Raw genomic sequence first — 19,367 nt, 5'->3', positions numbered from 1 at the left:
TGTTTACTGGAGATTATTCTCGACGAGCCCTTATCCCTTTTTCCTCCGTCCAAACATCAGCGGTCCAGGCAGGGCGAGCAGGCACTGTTCCTGTTCGCTGATGTTTCTATGATTTGTTTATTAACTTAAGGCAATTAAACTCAGCTATTAGGACTTCTGAGTGTGGAAGGAAGAGGGAGGGCGGGAGGAAATAATACTATATATATATATATATATATATATATATATATATATATATATATATATATATATATATGTGTGTGTGTGTGTGTGTGTGTATAGGTTTTTAATTATGTCCTCTTCACATAGTGCAACACCAGGGATGTCATTTGTTACTACTGAGAAATGAACGTGTGGGAGAGGAGAGGTCACCTTAAAGCCCGACTGAGATTTACAATACTGCAGCAGTGGCATAAATAAAATAAAATAAAAAAGCACAGTGAATCATCTGTCTATATGTGTGTGTGTGTGTGTGTGTGTGTGTTTGTGTGTGTGTTACTGCTTATGCTTGCGTGAGCATACACCACTCGGGTTCTGCTGCAAAGGCAGCTAATGGTTATTACTTACTATACATGATCACACCCATCGCCAGCTAAACACTGTGTTGTACGCGAGGACTGAACAGCTGGGTTCACTGGCTGCAGTTGATCAGTTGGTACCAGTGAGCTTGAGCTTTACAACTGGCATTTTACAAGAAAGCGTGCTGGTCTTTGATCCTTTTCATTGGAATGGAATCATCATAATAAGCATAATAATTAATCATCATAATAATAATAATAACATTAAGAATATACAAATGATGGATACAGAAGTGATACAAAATACCCTACGTTTAAAACAAACCAAAATGAAAAGGAGATACCACAATCAGACATGCTTCAAAGCGGTTATGTTTGGCAAGAAAGCAGTTTTTGTCGTATCATAAAAACCTCACAGTGAAAATAGTTATGCCCCTTCAGGATTACAAAGCACAGTATTCAGTCAAAAATCAATATATATATATATATATATGTATATATATATATATATATATATATATATATATATATATATATATATATATATATATATATATATATACACACACACACATATATATATATATATATACATGTATATATATACACACACATATATATGTATATATATATACATATATATATATATATATATATATATGTATATATATACATATATATATGTATATATATATACATATATATATATATATATATATATATATATATATATATATACATACATATATATATTTCCTTCATCTATTTTCTTCTTCATGGAAGAATCCGGCTGTGTGGTACCACTGCATTGAAATCCGAGGTTATCCCCCCCCTCCCCCTCCTGATGGCTCTGATTTTGAAGTTCCTTCCTTTCCGTCAGCAACAAAAATACTTCTGTGAAAGGGAAGGAGCAGCGTGACGCTGGACTGTAAGGGGCTGAGAGCAACTGCTCGCGGGCCGCTCCAGCTCCAAGGAAACCACTCTGACATGGAACGAGGATGAAGAGGATCCTACTCCCTGCTGGAGCTACTTCTAGTCCTCAGAGATACAAAATATAGATTTCAGATATCGCCTTCTAATAACATCCTTAGTCGTCTTAAGTAATTTAGTTTTTCGAGGTTGAGTGGCAACGTCACGATTTAAAGTGAAAAGTGATCGGCTTTGTTGCCTGAATAACAGGCGGAAATAAATTAAATTGTACATATTTCTATGAAAACGGTGAAGCGGTTGGCCCAAAATACACGAGGGTTCAGGCCTTCTGCCCCAGAAACACAGAGGCGGTGATCATTGTGACTTCAGCGAGATCATATCAAACATGTCTTGCCTTGCTTTTAGTAAATACTTTAGTCTTTGGTCAATATATTCCTCCTCAGTTTATACATATATTCATACACACACAAATATGCATGTACATACACACTTATAAACGTGTAATAAACTGGATATTTGTGCACGTTATGTATTCACACTTTTTCATAAAGGACCTTTTGCACAAAACATCGAGATCTAAATAAATAATTAATTCAGAAACAAAAGTATGAGTACCTGTTCATATTTCATGTGAAATTAAAAAAAAGAGAAGGAAAACAAACAAACCTCAGAGTAAAAATAAAAAGTAGCCTTATGTACAGCGTTAATCTTCTTTTGACACAGGCTAAAAGGCGTTGTTTTAAATAAACAGACTTTGCATCTTTCAAGAAGCCTGAGAGAGGCTCGACATGAGAAACAACACGCGTCCTTCAACATGTACGTGAGCCAAAATGGCTGTCGAACCAGAACATGTTCCTCTCCTCAAAGAACACTTTCCTTATTCAAGTCTTTCAAAGTTGAGCTATTTGTTTCCTCCGTACTTGGGGTTCAAGTGATGGCGTCTCTAGTTAGTTGAAGCCGTGGGCTCACTCTGTGAGTCCTCCGCTCGCTGGCGCTGTGTCTCTGAAGTGGGCGTCGTCCCCAGCTGTTGCTGTTGCCACGGCTGCTAACTGCTGGGCGGTCCTTCGTTCAGGAAGTAGGTCGTCATCTCGCCTTTACCTTTCACCTTCACCACCCCCCGGTACTCCAGCACGTACCCTTTGTTTGCGAGCACCTGGTAGAGGTCTGTCGTCACCTGGGGGCAGAAACGGCGGGAAAAAAAAGGCACATTTAAATAAAAGCTGTGGAAACTGTGGAAAAAAACGCAACGCATTGTTCACTATTATTCTCTGGCTGCCTCGTCTTCAATTAAAGTGTGACGGTGGAAGATATGAGGCAACCGTTTCTCTAATTTAATTGGGTAAAATAAAAGCTTTATTCCACAGATAATGACAATAAAATCTCCATTTAAAACTTCTATAGTCAATATCTACACATAGTCGACTTCTATGATGAATGTATTATCGATGTGGTGAAATAAAGGTCAATTATCTCTGCAGGTGTCACTCTGTGACACGTGAGTTCTGGCAATAATCTACCAGGTAGTGGACACTTTATTAGGTACACCTCAACCATCTAATGCAGTTCTGCCACAAGGTCTCATTTCTGTTTGGCGACATGTTCTTCATATATGATCGCAATCTGTGTTTATTTGTGTTGTTCTGATTGTCTCTACTGCAATATGAAAATTGAATATATTTTCTCTTGTTTTGCTTGAGTTTGATTTAAATGTTTTGAAGATGTTGTTTCTGCAGTTGTACACATTGTAAAGCCCCCTGAGGACACATTTTGGATTAATAAAATTGGCCTATGTAAATAAAATTGACTGGCCTTAACTGTCGCCTGTAACATCCTCTTGCTGACACTGTCACAGAGGCGTTAATTAAATAACAGGTTTGAGCAATGAGGTCATAGTTAGTAGCAGAATCATTTCTAATATTGTTTCTCATACACCACCTTTAACTATGACCTCAGCAATAAACACAATTGAATGTACAGACACACAACAATCAGTAAAAGCTCAACATTATAAACGTCGGAAAAATAGGATTCATGGCCGCCGTGTTGAACCGCAATACATTGAAGAGGTGTACCTGCTAAAGTGACCGCTGAATGCAACATTATTTAAACCTATTTGAATTAATATGAACGTACAACGCAGCCGTGACACGACACCCACCTGTATGCAGTCAGGTACGCCCGTGCTGTCCATCCGGCTGGCCACGTTGACCGTGTTGCCCCAGATGTCATACTGAGGCTTCCGTGCACCAATGACCCCGGCCACCACGGGTCCGATGTTCAGACCTGGTAAGTAAAGACCAAAAGAAACTCCCTCACTGCATCACCGAAGCTGCCGCCGTTTCCCCTTCCATTAGAGAGCTTTTAATGCGCGTCGCGCTTACCTATCTTCATCTGGAAGTTGTTGAAGGAATGCTCGTTGATGTACTTCATCTGCTCCCTCAGCCTCATGGCGTAGTCGGCCAGCGCGATGATGTGCGAGCGGCCCTCTCTGTCGTAGGTGGAGTCGTTGAGGCCGGACGCGGCCATGTAGGTGGAGCCGATGGTCTTGATCTTCTCTAGCTGCCTGTACTTCTCTTCACTGATGATCTGAGAACAGACGGCGATCACGTTTGCGTGACTTACAAGCAAAGGTCAAACAGGGGGGAGAAGGGACAAGGAGGGGGGGGGTCAAACTTTACCTCGTCGAAGTCAGCGATGATCTCGTTGAGCAGCCGGAGACACTCCACTCCCTCGTTGTTGGCCTCCAGCTCCACGTAGAATTCGGAGAAATTGCTGATGGAGGCGAACATGACGGCCACGCACTCGCAGGACTGGTAGTACAGCTCGTCGTTACGGCGCTCACGCGCCAAAAAGTGAGCGGCTACGTCCTTAGGCAGGATATTATGGAGGAGGCGACGATTGTAGGCTTGCAGTTCCTCCATCTCCTCCTTCTCCTCTGTGGCCTGGCAGGGAAATATCTTTATTAGATATATATATTCAGCGTTCATAAATGCTGTGATACAATGTCTGGCAGGGTTCGAGGGCGTAGAGAAGATTGCAGATATTCTATTAGAAGACATTAATAAACTGTGAGAGCGCTGCATCGTCTGCTGCAGCCTCGGCGGCGTTGTGAGGAGATGTCGCCCTCTAGTGGACGCTGAACATACCTGTAGTTTCCACAGGAAGTCGAGGCGTGCGGTGGATTCGACCTGCTGGGCGTGCAGGTAGAGTGCCAGGACGAACACTGTGAGGATCACAGGAGTCATGACCCTCAGGGACACTTTGGTCACAACGAATGGGCTGCAAAGTGACAAACACATGGTCACATTAAAGGCAAGAAACAGCTTTAAAATGATAGAAGAGGACATAAAAACCTTCAAAAGTAACACTTAATGTAATCTCACCACTTTGTAGTTTCATTTAAACTGGACCTAAAAGTAAAAACATTCAAAACAACACAAAAACAGTCTGGTCAATACAAATTAACTAAATAATTATTATAATATGAATTAGTTCAAAGTGTTTCTTTGGAGTCTTAATACAGATGTGTATTCTTACCATTGAGCACTAGTTTCATTTAAATCACTAAAAAGGAAGGAAAAAAACAACAAAAACAGAACAAATAATGAAATAGACAAAAGTTCTTGACTGTTGATGTTGTATTAAAAGTCATATATGCTTTTAATTCATGCCACAGATAGGGACAATGTCCAAAAGGGGCGGGGTATAGTTTCCAAACATTTGATATGGGTACCTATACATTATTTACTATAATACTAAAAGACCTTAGTTTGATCTTAGTTTGGGTAACATAAAAATGTTCAAACAATTTTTATTTCACAAAATCTGGCAAACTGAGCTGATAAAAAATGAGCAACCTTTTTGTTTCTAAATAAAGTCTAAAGATAGAGGAGAAGCATTTAGTGCCATTTCTCGATCCCCATGGTGCCCATCAATAGTGAGTTGTGTTTTCAACAAGTATTGAAGTTCAATCCTCTCCACGGCACATGAAACAAGCTGCCGGGTTTAATTCACGCGACATTATCTGCATCCCCTCTGCATTAGCATTTTTTCCCCGGGCCTGTGGCACTTACATGGCATTGGAGGTGACAAAGAGGTCTGCGTTGTCGAACAGTGCTACTTGTGGCCACTCCACCAGCAGCAGGAAGGTGAGCTGGATGAGCAGCATGAGGGCCAGCTTCCCTATGCTGCTGATCTGCAGGAACACCGAGCAGGCCAGCAGCGTCAGCAGCACGCTGTAGCTGAAATACTGGAGAGCGGCGCCACAAAAGAGAGCTGTTATCATCCACAATAGAGCTCGGAATGAAACGCAAATGCAAAAATGCAAATGTGGCATTTTAAAAATGTTTTTGAAGAGCCTGGAAACCCCAAACAGTGAAGCGGCGACACGACAATGAGCTCACCTCGGGAAACGGGCAGGAGGGTCCTCGGTTGGGACAGAGCTCCAGCCCCCCGTCAGCCGACACATTCAAGCTGCGGATCAAACACGGCGTCACCAGCGCCGCCGTGGTGTTCAGCTGCTCGGCAACACATTGTTCCAAACTCATGGTGTCACAGGAGAACTGCGGTGAAGCCGAGCACACACACACACACACACACGCACACAGAGTCAGCATGGTTTTTGACGTGTATGTATGTGCTGTCCGTCTCTTTAATCTCACCATATTAACAAAGGCGGAGATGAAAACGAGGATAATGGTGAACACTCCAACCAGCGTGCTGTTGGTGCGAGACTGGACAATCTTCTTGGAAACGGTCTGCATCGCAGCTGGAAAGAGCTTTGAGGAGGACGGGAACGACGATTTACACGTTAAACCAACGGCGAATGACGCACAGGCAGAATGTACATTGTGGTATTGTGCGATTTCAAAACTTGCGCTACCTTGATGCAAGAATATATGGCACAAATAAAAAGGATGTTGGCGAGAATGACGAAGATACTGATGTAGATTCCCAGCATGACCGGGGTGCTGCAGGGGAGGAAACACACACACAGTTTAAAGGTGCTTTCACAATATATATATATATATATATATATATATATATATATATATATATATATATATAGCATGAAAAAAGACTGTATTCAGGCAGGATCATTCGCTAGTTTGACTTTCATTATTAAACATGACCAAACAGCAACTTTCCATCTGTAATATTATGGAACAAGACCAATAAGAATCAAATATTGTTGCCGTCTTTTTACTTTCAAAGAGTTTATGATGATACTTAACCTTTAATACCCAGCATGCCCCATTCAGACAATCTTTTGGCATAAAATGCAGATTTTTTTCCAATTTCTTAACCAAAAAGGTGTCTTATTAACCGCTCCAGGAGGCATTTTTGGGGAATCTGGCTTATATCATGCTGGATGTTCATAGTTATGATCAAAATATCTTTTTTAAGTGATTTTTTTTTTTTTGTAGATATGCATTTTTTCCCAAGACTTTGCTAAACAAATACATCCAATAAACACAATTATTGGAATTAATTTGGGGTTTGGGGAAAAGGAGGTCTGTAGCCCAAATTGGTTTTCTAGTTTTTAACGGACTAATAGTCCAAACACACAGGAAAGTCACTAAAATGGTCCAATGAGCTATCTCAGTCCAGACCAAACTAATAACACAGTACATACTGGCATGTGCACGTTTGAAGTACTCACTGTGGAAAGATAACAATCTGAATGAAGGATATGAAGCAGAATACTAGTAGAGTACACGCGACATAGCCTCCGAAACGATCGTCCACCTTCTTGGAATACTGGAAGAAGAAGAGAGTCAGAGATGAGCAGCAGCCGGTGGCATGGACACTGATTATATTTAAGTTGAAGGAGCACATGTGATAACCACAACTGGGGAATAATTCAAATATGATCATTTATCGTCACATTATCGTGATAAAAAAACATACATCGAGATATCGTGATACACAGTTACGTCGTCTAAAATCTGATTGAACTCTTCACTTAAATCCAATTATTGTCTTAATCAGATTCATATGTATTTGTGTGCATGCATGTAAACAAAGTTAGTGTATGGTTAGACTTTTCAATCTATTTTATCTTCATAATTTCACTTGACTAGAAAGCTTTAATAGGACTAGAAAGCTTTAATAGAAATATACTTTACCATGTGGTTATTTCATGAAGAGTATTGAATCACCAGAAAACATGCTATATTGTAAGACATATGGCTATGGAGACATGACATGAACTAGATCTGAACCTTTTTCTCCAGGCTGGACGTCTGGAAGGTGAGCAGAAACTTCTTCACGTGGTCTTTCCTGAGCTGGTCGATGCTGCGAGCGTCGATGGCTCTCCCCAGGAACTCGTCCACCTCGTCCTCCGGGTTCATGGCCTCCTGAACATGGCGGCTGCAAAAAGATGAACGTTGTCGGTGAAATCAAGTCGAGCGGTGCGGCCGCCTTTCACACATGCAAACGACAACGGCGGCGGCGGCACTCACTTGTCTTTACTGGAGCTCTCATCAATCCCCTGAAGAGGAAGAAAAAGAAACACACATTATTCTCCCAGAGAAGCTGCGGCTCTGGCAGCGGGACGCCAGCGCGTCGGGGTCAAGTCTCACCATTTGTCTGAAGACTTTGGAGTCTTTGGTCCTGGAGAAGGTTCTGTCGGGGACCCAGCGCGGCATCAGACCCTCGTTGGAGTTGGCTCTCGTCCGCTGCATCTTCGCCATCATTGCCTTCTCCTCCTTCTGCTCAGAGGGAAGAGCACGAAGGCTTGACCGGCTGTTCTCACACAACACAGTCAATAACAATACAAAGAGACGACGCAAACTAGAAGAGTTATTGTTTTATTCTGCCCGCGACAGGGGAGCGTAGAGTTAGCGTAGGAACCGAGAGAGATTAATATTTTCACTCTCTCTGTTTAGATTATGCCGACTTCACCGTTCTTTATGTAACAGTGACTCCGTTGATCAAAAGGATTAAATATGCGTAAGCACATTGACATCCGAATGGAGAGGTCACTTGATGATTGAATTCTATTTTATGTTTTCCAGCCAAAGATTTGTTTGTCACATACTTAAATTTTAGATATGTGCTGTGAAAAAGTGTGTGTGTGTGTGTGTGTGTATGTGTGTGTGTGTGTGTGTGTGTGAGAGTGTGCTAAAAGGCTAATGCGCAATAATCATAAGGTCAGATAAGATAAGATAAGAGATAAAATAACCCTTTATTAGTCCCTCAGTGGGGAAATTACAGGATTACAGAAGCATTGCTCACAGTAAATAAAGATAAAAATCAAGTTATATAAATAACAGTACGGTAATAAAACAAAATTAACAGTAAGAAGAATATTAAATATACAGATGGAATAAAAAATGTGTATAAAAGTACTTAAACGTGATATTCATATAAATTAAATTAAATTAATTTAATTCAGAGTATAGAAATATAGAGGTAACATTTTCATGCAAAACAATTATACAGAAACGTGACGTATGTTTAAATAATCTAATAATAATAATAATAATAATAATAATAATAATAATATATTTACTCACAAGCTGGTTTTGCTCACAGACCCGTTTCTCGCTGCAGCCGAGAATCAGGAAGGTCTCGATGCTGTTGTCCTTCAGGTACACGTTCCTCTCGCCTCCAAAGCCCGGCTCCACCTCGTAGTCTCCGTTGAGATACTGCAAGGTGGCCTTCGTGATGTGGATCCGCCTGCGGAAAGACACAGGAGTTCTGTATTTATTGCTGTATGCAGAACCAGACACTCTTCTGAACGCAGCACGCAGCTGCAGAATCACCAACGTTACTGTTGTGCTTTTTTTCATACAGAGAAGTATCTTCATATTATCTGTGTATTTATATATGAATTAGTCAGGAACGTATACAATTAAACAGTATCTTAAGTTAACCCATTTTACTTTATTGGTTATAAAGCATCCATGTAAACATTTTTTTGCCACTTTATAATAACTACACACTATTTGGCATTATTAAACACTTAATTCATCATTTACAAAGCATTGTTCCAACATAAATATTCATTAGTAACTCATTAACACGCAAAGTCAAAGTCAGTTTTATTGTCAATTTTACATATGCGCAAACATGCAGAAGATTGAAAGTACGTTTCTTTTCTGTCCAACATAAAGTGAATAATAATAATGAAGTGCAAAAAGTTTAAAAGTTTAAGAAAAAAAGAGAGAAACATATTAGCATTAACAACAACATAAACACAGATATAAATGTTTTATTTTTGATTAATAAGGTTGACTATTGTGCGTTTCATGATTGGCGTTTCATACTTTATAAATAATGGATTCCATATTTTTAAATTAAGTAATATATATTGCAAACCAAGGACTTTATTAAGGACTTATAGATGATGCACTAATGGTTGACATGCTTTATAAACATGTTTACTAAAACATTTATAACTGTGTTCATGAATTGCTTATTGAGTTACGAATGAGTCTTCACGTTGAAACAATGCTTTATAAATATAAATGATGATTTAAGTATTTAATCATGCTTTACTAATGCTAAATAGTGTGTAGTTATTATAAAGTGCTCCTCGTGTGATTAAGAACATTAAATTCAGTGGATAGCTGCTGTTTTTGTGGTGTGTTTTGTGTTGTGAACCTGTGTGTGTGTGTGTCCCTCACCCCGCTTTGCCTCCCGCCTCCATGTGATTGGCCAGCGTGACGTCGTTCGACCACACGTCAAACTGCCACTTCCTGAGTCCGAGCACGCCGCAGTGCACTCGCCCGCTGTGGATCCCGACGCGCATGTTCACGTTGACCCCCGTGACCTCGCGCACCAGCCTGCAGACACACACGGCCCGCACGGTCAGTGGAATCAAACAAAATCCCCCCCCCCCCCCCTGAAAAAAAACAAACACACACGTGCAAACACCGTTCCCCACTCACGAGATCGCCTCTATCATGTCGACGCCCATCTCCACACAGCAGTGGGCGTGGTCGGCTCGGGGTTCGGGCAGCCCGGACACACAGTAGTAACAATCGCCCAAAATTTTAATACGTAGACAGTGATTCTCCTGAGAAAGGGAGAGGGGGAGGACGGGGAGGGAGAAGATCACAAGTGTCCAAAAAGGGATCTGAGGACTTCAATAAAAAAGAAATAGCATTTTTTTTTTTTTGTAGCTGTCGTATCTTTCAGGGGAGAACGATGCGATTTCGCCGATTTATGTTCTTCAACTGTGATGACTGGGATCAGTTGAACAATTGATCAGACACCTCCACCTGCACTATCTGCACTTTCTGGACCACATGTCCCCTATTGTCAAACTGCCCGGCGGGCCCGTGCGGATGCTTACCGACGCCAGTTTGTCGAAACGGGCGAAGAGCTCGTTGAGGGTCATGACCAGCTCCTGAGCCGTGCACTGCGAGGCCAGGCTGGTGAAACCCTCGATGTCGGCAAACAGAATACTGAGGACGACATGAAAGAGGAGGGAAGGGCAAACATGAGATCCGGTGTTGAAGTTTTAGCATCAAAGCAGCGTCGCCGTTCTGAAGGAACTGCGGTTTATATTTCCGGCCCCACGCAGCAGCAGCGGCAGCACTGGAGCGCAACATGTTGCTGTCCTGGCGGCTGACCTTGAGAGGCAGGAAGTTTGACCTTAAACTCTGAAGAAGATATGTGCCAGAGTGTGTGCGTGTGTGTGTGTGTGTGTGTGTGAGGGACAGAGGGGCTGTGTGTGTTTGCTCAGTGCTGTAATTGAATGTGTGCCGAAGCTTTCCATCTTTGGGGATTATCTTATCTTGGCTGCTGGTGATTAAGTATTCCCTCACTAGTGTTAATTAGCCTCCACGCTGCCGAACACTCTGATGACTGTGAGTTAGTGTGTGTGTCCGCATGTGATGTATGTGTGCGTCTAGTGTGCGTGCACGCGTGTGTGTATGTGTGTTAGTGTGTATATGTGTGTGTATGTGTGCGTACATGCATGCATGTGTGTGTATGTGTGTGTGATTGTGTGTGCGTGTGCGTGTGTGTGTGCATGTGTTTGTGTGCGTGCGTGCATGCGTGTGTGCATGTGTGCGTGCATTTATGCGTGCATGCGCGTGTGTCTGCGTGTGTCCATGTGTGTGCGTGCGTGCGTGTGCGTGTGTGTGTGTGCTTGTGTGTGTACGTGTATGTGTGTGTGTGCGTGTCTGCGTGTGTGTTGTGAATCATTCTCACGATGAGTTACGGAAAAAAAGTGTTTGTGTCGTGTTTGATTTCCTGGAATTCCGCGAAACCAATTCTCATGTTTTCAGGAAGACGTGACTCGGCCTGAAAGCATCTCGCACCAAAAGAAAGAAATAAAAATCACTCGACGAAGACGGAAAACTTGGTTTGTAAAGTGAGTTGATATTTTAATTCATGGTGGAAAAAACACATGAAAGGCGGCGCTGAGGCCGAGCGTCCCGGCTGACCTGACATTGTCGTGCTTCTGGATATAGATTTTATGGAACATCATGTCTTCCTTCTTGGCATTGATGTCAGCCTTCATCTCCATGGCAACGTGCCTTGGCAACACTGAAAGCAACAGACGTTCCTGGAAACACACACACACACACACACACACACACGCACATGCACACACACACAAACACACACACAAAAAGAAACAAAATGCAGATTGTGTCATTCACAATAATATTGTCTATGTGTGTGAGTGTTTTTATTTTAATCACCAGGCAACATGTTTGAGTTTTAGACCGACCCCCTCCCCCCCCCCCTCTTACCATCCCACCTCTTCAATCAAAACAACAACAAATACACAATTTGATGACTTTGTGACGGAGCGTGGGATCATGGGAGTTGTTCTCTGCCGTGACTCACGCCGGCAGACGAGGCGATGTTTCATTAAAAGTCGTATTGTTGTTACGTTTATTCAAGGTGGGTCATTTCGTTCCAATAAAATAATTGTTTAAGAGGTTAATTTGCTAACTCAGTAGCCTCATAAGTCGGCTAACAGCGACGGTAACGTCGTGATAGCGGCGCTAGCCCGGCGCTGTTGTCCGTGATCAAGACAAACACACACCAAAAAAACCCCGTAATGAACGTGACAAACGTTGTTTTAATGTAATAAGCTACACGGCGTAGCAGCGTATCATAGTCAGCAGATCAATAGTGTAACATCTCATTAACAACTTAGGTACCGGATAATAAAGGAACCGATTGTGCAATACTGCTCTCATGTTTCGGTGCCTTATTTGATATATTTTCTTACACTACTAGCATTCATAGCCCCTTTTTTTTGCATTCTTAATTTGTATTCTAATGTTTATCACAAGTTTTAGTTATTGTAATTCTGTGTGGAAGGAGGACCGAAAATAAGCTTTTCAGTGTACGGAGTGACTCTGTTAACTGTGCTTATGACGCTAAAAATATCTATCTGTGTATCCATCTATACATCCATGCAGCCACCCACCAATCCATCTATCCATCCATCCATCCATCTATCCATATATCAATCCATCCACCCATCCATCTATCCATCCATCCATCCATCCATCCATCCATCCATCCATCCATCCATCCATCCATCCATCCATCTATCCATCCATCCATCTATCCATCTATCTATCTATCTATCTATCTATCTATCTATCTATCTATCTATCTATCTATCTATCTATCCATCCATCAACCCATCCATTCACCCATCCACCCACCCATCCATTTATCCATCCATCCATCCATCCATCTGACCATTGTGCTCCATTGTGAGTAATAATTAATAACTAGTAACTTGAGCTGGTAAAGGGGACATGGCGCCACTGACGGGCTCCCAAATGAAATTATTAGAACCCACAATGGAGAAAGCGACGATGAATCCGATACGCCTGAACGGCAAACATTCATTACTGCTGTATTCACATGTAAATGAACTTTTGGAAAGTGAACTGACTCACTGAACTGACATTCTGAAGCGCATCGACTGTCAGCCCCGTGCGACCAAATCACAGTGTTCACAGTTCCTCCGTCAACGTCAGCGCTGACTCAATCCCCCGGCTTCGGGCTCAAATGATCCCAGTGAGTTTTCATGCAGTCACGTGCGCAGAATTTTAATGTTGGGAGCGAAAGAAAGATCACTTTATATTGCTTCATCACTCGATAGATTAAATGTAGGTAGGTATCTGGAGAGAACATCGACAAAAACAAGGTATTCCTTGTGAATGGAGATAGTTCTGGTGCCACTGAGGCTCCTGCAGAGTGTGTTGCATTGTGGGTAATTCATACCTGCTGTTGATTCTCCCTCTGCAGGTGTAGCCGGGCCTGGATGTATCCTCGGGTCTCCTGGAAGGCTTGTCTCTGGGAAACCTCGGCGGGGTAGTGGGTACAGATGCCGATGATGTTGGTGCACAGGAAGATCAGGACGTTAGCGCTCACCTGGAGAGACGAGGGAGGGGAGAGGCGGTCAAGCTTAAGGTACGAGGAAGAACGGAGGATACGGATAATACGATGAAATAAGATAATCCTTCATTGGTCCCGCAGTGGGGAAATTGAAGGATTATAAAAGCAAGATGTAGTAGTGAAATAACATTAAAAAAACAGCAATAAAACAGTACAAATAATCTAGAATAGCACTATTACATATAAAGACAGAATACACAAGTATTTAAAAATGTATTTATATCCTGTGAAGCATTCGAGGAAGTGAATGAATCAGGATTTAAGCATAAAAGTAAGCAGGTGTAAAGTAAAATACTTTCTCATCACACTACACAAATGGTACATTTCTCGTGAAACAGTTATTGTTTTGGGAACAGCATGGCTCCATAAGTCAAACCCTCAGTCATTACTGAAAGAGAAAACACACAATTAAATTGTGTCAATAAATATTGCATGTGCTTGATTATCATAAAAACTGGTTTTGTTGACAGTGAGAGAAGTGATGCTGACAGAGATAACGACAGATAGAGATCCGCTCGAGTCCTTACCGGGAAATCTTTCCATAAAAACATGAACCGCTGACGGGCTTTTATTACACTGGTTCAGCGCGTCACGTGATCGACGATCTTTTCTCTCAAACATTACGCTCATGTTTTGTTTCCACCGGGAGACGCACAACAAACTCTTTGGGCATTGTGACTCCTTCACACTGGGATTTCGGGACAAAACAAGTTGACAATCGCGAGAGAAACTTGTTAAAATTTCTGGTCCGTTTCCTGGATGACACTCCGAGAAACATCCTCCGACCAAAATAACAAAGACAGAGATTTAGGAACCAATTCTCTCACAGTGTGACGGCAGTTCACGGCCTTCAAATCAACCAATCAGGACGCACGATGACGGAGAATAATCTGCTCGGTTAAAGAGTTCGTAACGGACATTTTGAATAAGTTTCGAAGGAAAAAAAAAAACCTTTTTGTCATGTATTAGTTTTTACATGCACATGATATCGCTTTACAGACTTTCATCACAACTTTCTGTAAATATGAAATAATATATTCACTTTCTGTCAAACAAACCAGTTTGTTTTGTCTTCGCTGGACACACGTCTCTGTAATTAATCTACCGGTGCACCAGGATGAAGCCCACAGATAAAAGACCCTCCATGAGATGAATTTACAAAGGAAGTCTCCTTTTTGATCTTTCCGTTTTGTGTCGTTTAAAGTATTTATGATTAATACTTCCACAGAAAGCGACCAGAACCGTTGACACACTGACATCTTCTGGGTAGAAATGGAAACACACAAGGTTCTGTTAAATGTTCCCATCACATATCATAAATACAAGTTAATTCCTCGATTTAACGTATTCTCATTTTATTCATCTTAATAGTCGTCGTCCAAAGAAACTAAATCACAACGTTCATGTATCAGCTCGCTCTTTTGGGTCAAAAGTGTCAGAAGAACAAATTCCTTTGGAAACTCATCCAGAGAAACATCTCGACTTCCTTTGTTGACTAATGAGCTACACATTAATTTAGAATAATAACAATAGATAACGATTTACAATATTTACATGTGAATTTATTTTAGTTTTATTATAATTCTCTGCGGTGTAACTGTACATCATGTTTCTTAAGTCATCCATAAAAATAACTTCTCCTTCAAGTTCCATAGTTTCCTTACAGTTTCCAGAATTAATATTTGGATATATCTTTTCCTAAAACGTCATAATCTTCATCAAAATGAATCACTGTAAATGGTTTGTTTGTCATGTCTGGTGAAAGAGACATTCAACAGGCCTTTAAATTCATTTAAAATCTGTCATAATATTAGTATCTCCAGAGGAATAATGTAAATGATGAGGCTTTGTTAAAAAACATGTTTCCAGTGAATCATAAAGGCGAGAACTGCTGCTGCTTTAAGTAGACATACTAATAATAAGAAAGCATAGCAAAACCTCAGAAATAAAGAAAAGTATCAGAGTAAAACCTTCATTTAAATCACCAAAGATGGGTCTGTTATCACGAGCAGCTCATGTTCAATAATAGCAATATATCCACGTTGTCCATTCATTACTGACTGGTAATGAGCGCCTACTCAAATATTACCAACAATATTTTCCAAGTGACTGCACTCGTAAATAAAATAATATTAAAATGTATTAATTTATTTAACGTAGCCTGTGCATTATTTTAATACGTCGAACAGGCAGTTTCACAATAACTACTTAGTAAGAGTACATTATCATGAATTAATGGATACTCTGCAGCCAATCGGGATCCAGACAATGCTTTAATAGAAACATATACAGCTGCTACAAAAACTATAATGGGAATACCAAAAGATGATGAAAGTGCATGAAGAATATAAAACAGATGGACGAGTTAAAGAAGAAAGCAAACAACAAGGCGTGGTGTAAAAACAGACAACCGGCATAATGGACGAAGCGATAAAATGAAAAGACTGACAGATGTTGAGGAAGGATATAAGTGGTGAGGAGGCAGGATGAGGAAGGAAGAAGACAATGCGAGCATGACAAGAGTAAAAAGAGTATGAGTGAGTGAGATCTGCAGAGAGAGAGAGGGAGAGAGGGAGGGAGAAAGAGAGAGAGCAGGACAGATATGGGCCACAGTGACATTAGGCAGATGGCTCAGAGCGCTCAGCTCTGTTTACATTACTCTCACTGATAAAGCAAAAACAGCCGAGAGACAAAAGTGGAACCTGCAGCAGGATGTGTGTGTGTGTGTGTGTGTGTGCAGGTGAATGCCTCCCCGTGTGTGTGTGTGTGTGTGTGCGTGTAGTCAGAGACGTTCACGTGCGTTCTCGCCGCAGCTACTGGAAGTATCCATCGGTTGAGATTCCCTTCACGCGGGTACGGCGTCGCACGCCGTGTGTCCGAGCCCACGGGCTTCAAAACTAATTGCTGGCTTTTCCTTCGAGAGGGCCCGGGCCGGTGGGTTTGCAGAGCGCACACAGCGAGGTCCTGTGTGTGTGTGTGTGTGTGTGTTTACGCGGCGGCACTCCCCTCCACCTCTTCAGGAGCGCCGCTCGGCAGCGTTTCCCTGCTACCTGTGCTCGCCGCCGCGCTCCTGCCGCACCTGCCGCCGCCGCCGCCTCCGTGCTCGACCACACGCTCATTTATCTAAAAGTCGGGACTTAGCACCTCGTCCCGCGTGGCGCTGGTTTGGTCCAGAGCGATTCTAATCACGCCGCTGTGCATTACCATCTGAATTGCTCACTCCCTGTCAGGTGGAGTTCATGACGGAGTTACCAATATGATTACGGGCCCGACTAAAAGGGTTATGTTCGGCTTATGAAGACAGAAATAAACCAGGAATTGAACGTTGGCGTCACTGGAACATCACATAGTTTTTGTTGTTGTTTTTTTTTGCAGTAAAAGCAGTCGTCATTCTCTCTCTGGGGGACATGATGGACGTGGCCGGCCAGTCTGTGGAGAGGACCTCGGCCTAATCCCGGGATATGAAAATGGCATTATGTAAGAGCGGCTCTGATGTAGACGGGCAAAACGGCAGTACACACACACACACACACACACACACACACACACACACACACACACACACACACACACACACAACATAGATTAAAATGTATTTTCTCCACACGAACAAAAAAAGCCCCCGACAGCTTAGGGAGGATATGAAGGCCGAATCAATAAATGACCAACATGGCTGCATGGCTGCATTGCTGACTAAATGACCTCCTCTGAGCTTAACAAAGAACGTCTGCTGCACATACGACAGAAAAACTACTAACTGTAAATGACTTTGTAAAATAAAGTAGTTCGGAAAACTGACACTGGCAGTTGTGAAAGAAAAATTGAAATGACCAAATACATAAAAATGTTGTTTTGGGGGGGAAATGTGTATAAATTCACGATATTATAATTTGATGGAATGGTGCAGCCGTAACTTCTCTAATTGTGAACATCATGAAAAACTTCAATAAGGAAGTGGGACGAGCCCGAGCAATACTGTGAAACAAGATGATTTTCACAACCTTAAGGGGGGCGATGGAAGTGGGAAACAGGACGTTAAGGGGTTTAATAACTGCACAATTATTCTCATGAAGCGTAAGATGGTAAGGTTATATGAACTGTGTCAGTGGCAATCAACCCCTGTGTGCACATGAGTTCAACATACAAGTCTGTAAAACTTCATCTCAGTCATGAGATACTACTGCAAAATACTTTAGTCGAAATATAAATATGACGTATAGCTTAAATATAACTCATATGTATGTTGACACAAGGCTCACTGTGGGGTTGTTCTGAGGCACAGCTGTTGCTTTGAGCTTCATCCTCCCAGAAACAACGCCAACGTGAGGTTGTTTAGCAGGTTTAATGTGTGTCATGTTCATCCTCTTGGTCCAGAGTGTTAGCATGCTATGCTAACACTCTGTCACCGCAGGTGCTCATAAAGTACTGATGATGGTGCTACAGAAAAAAAAGTAACATGAAGGTTTGTGCAAAATGTCACGGCCATCCAGTCAAAACCACAAACCTGACGGCGGCGCTCAGGGATGCGAAGTTAGTGATTAACTAATTAAGTCAATAAGATTCATCCTCTGCGCAGCATGAATGCACGTCCAGGATTTCAGGGCTATCCACCCGACAGTTGAGATGTTTCCGTCTGAAACAAAGTAGTGGACCCACTGACCGGTTAACACGGCTACTGGTGGTGCGCGACGAAAAAACACATGTCTAAACAAAGAAAGTGATATCCAGCTGCTCATCATTGGCAATGCCGTTAGCAGCCGTTAGCAGCAGCGCTTCACACTTCCCTCCACGACACCCGTCACCACTGCACAGCTCGTGACACCCCTCTGAAGAGCCAGAGCGCTAATGGAACATTCAGAAACTCTATTTATAGTTTTTCTCCTCCTTGATGATGGATTTAGCGCAGCAGTCATATACTTCAGCAGGAAGTCTCTGGTCGTGACAGCGAGTTTATAAACATTGACTTGTAAGGTCATCAGACGGGGAGGGAATGTTCTTTAAGGAGGACAAAGCGGCGTGAGAGCGAATGTGGACAAATGGGACATTCAACAGCGTCCTAGTGTACCTGGATAAGATTGTCATCTCAACAATGGATCACATCAGGGTTCATACACATTTTCACCAATGGATTTACATGACTTCAAACCAAATGTGCGTGACTTTTAACCATAATTCCATGAATTTCTAAGGATTTTTCACCAAATTTCCAGGCTTTAAATCAAATTTCCATAACTTTTAACCAAATTTTCATGACTTTTAAGCAAACGTCCATGAGCAAACATGTAGTGAAATCTGTGTATAAACAGTAAAAAGTGATAAAAATATAGTATTTAAACTAACGAGGATTCCAAAGCATACAGTATACCTTAAATGACACAAATAAAGGAGAGACAATAAATAAATAAAAAAATGTATATAGATGCCGGCTTATCTTATCAAACTCAACGTAAATGAATGGCATGAACACATGAATATAACACATTTTTATGAGTTTTCTGGGGACTTTTTGGGGGTTTTATTTTCTTCAAG

General features: G+C 41.8%; 1 protein-coding gene across 1 annotated transcript in view; it reads right to left on the bottom strand.

Annotated features, from left to right (window-relative positions):
- Positions 1 to 1,279: 1,279 nt before the first annotated feature.
- The window catches only part of adcy6a (adenylate cyclase 6a), a 35,608-nt gene continuing 17,520 nt past the window's right edge, over positions 1,280 to 19,367 (bottom strand). Inside the window, exons 4-24 of the mRNA XM_068597338.1 lie at positions 13,665 to 13,814; positions 11,852 to 11,973; positions 10,753 to 10,864; positions 10,346 to 10,473; positions 10,082 to 10,240; positions 8,969 to 9,131; positions 8,033 to 8,161; positions 7,913 to 7,941; positions 7,673 to 7,820; positions 7,111 to 7,208; positions 6,331 to 6,418; positions 6,110 to 6,226; positions 5,852 to 6,010; positions 5,522 to 5,697; positions 4,986 to 5,012; positions 4,832 to 4,858; positions 4,595 to 4,727; positions 4,127 to 4,390; positions 3,830 to 4,034; positions 3,607 to 3,731; positions 1,280 to 2,622 (exon numbers count right to left, since the gene is read on the bottom strand). Of these exons, the coding sequence (XP_068453439.1) occupies positions 2,494 to 2,622; positions 3,607 to 3,731; positions 3,830 to 4,034; positions 4,127 to 4,390; positions 4,595 to 4,727; positions 4,832 to 4,858; positions 4,986 to 5,012; positions 5,522 to 5,697; positions 5,852 to 6,010; positions 6,110 to 6,226; positions 6,331 to 6,418; positions 7,111 to 7,208; positions 7,673 to 7,820; positions 7,913 to 7,941; positions 8,033 to 8,161; positions 8,969 to 9,131; positions 10,082 to 10,240; positions 10,346 to 10,473; positions 10,753 to 10,864; positions 11,852 to 11,973; positions 13,665 to 13,814 (2,688 nt within the window). The 3' untranslated portion in view covers positions 1,280 to 2,493. The remainder of the gene's footprint in view (positions 2,623 to 3,606; positions 3,732 to 3,829; positions 4,035 to 4,126; positions 4,391 to 4,594; positions 4,728 to 4,831; positions 4,859 to 4,985; positions 5,013 to 5,521; positions 5,698 to 5,851; positions 6,011 to 6,109; positions 6,227 to 6,330; positions 6,419 to 7,110; positions 7,209 to 7,672; positions 7,821 to 7,912; positions 7,942 to 8,032; positions 8,162 to 8,968; positions 9,132 to 10,081; positions 10,241 to 10,345; positions 10,474 to 10,752; positions 10,865 to 11,851; positions 11,974 to 13,664; positions 13,815 to 19,367) is intronic.

Source organism: Clinocottus analis, unplaced genomic scaffold (assembly GCF_023055335.1).
Source record: "Clinocottus analis isolate CAN_PGR_092001 unplaced genomic scaffold, fCliAna1.0.p SCAF_4, whole genome shotgun sequence".
Classification (NCBI taxonomy): Eukaryota; Metazoa; Chordata; class Actinopteri; order Perciformes; family Cottidae; genus Clinocottus; species Clinocottus analis.
The sequence above is the reverse complement of the archived record's forward strand: the minus strand, read 5'-3'. Positions and strand labels throughout refer to the sequence as shown.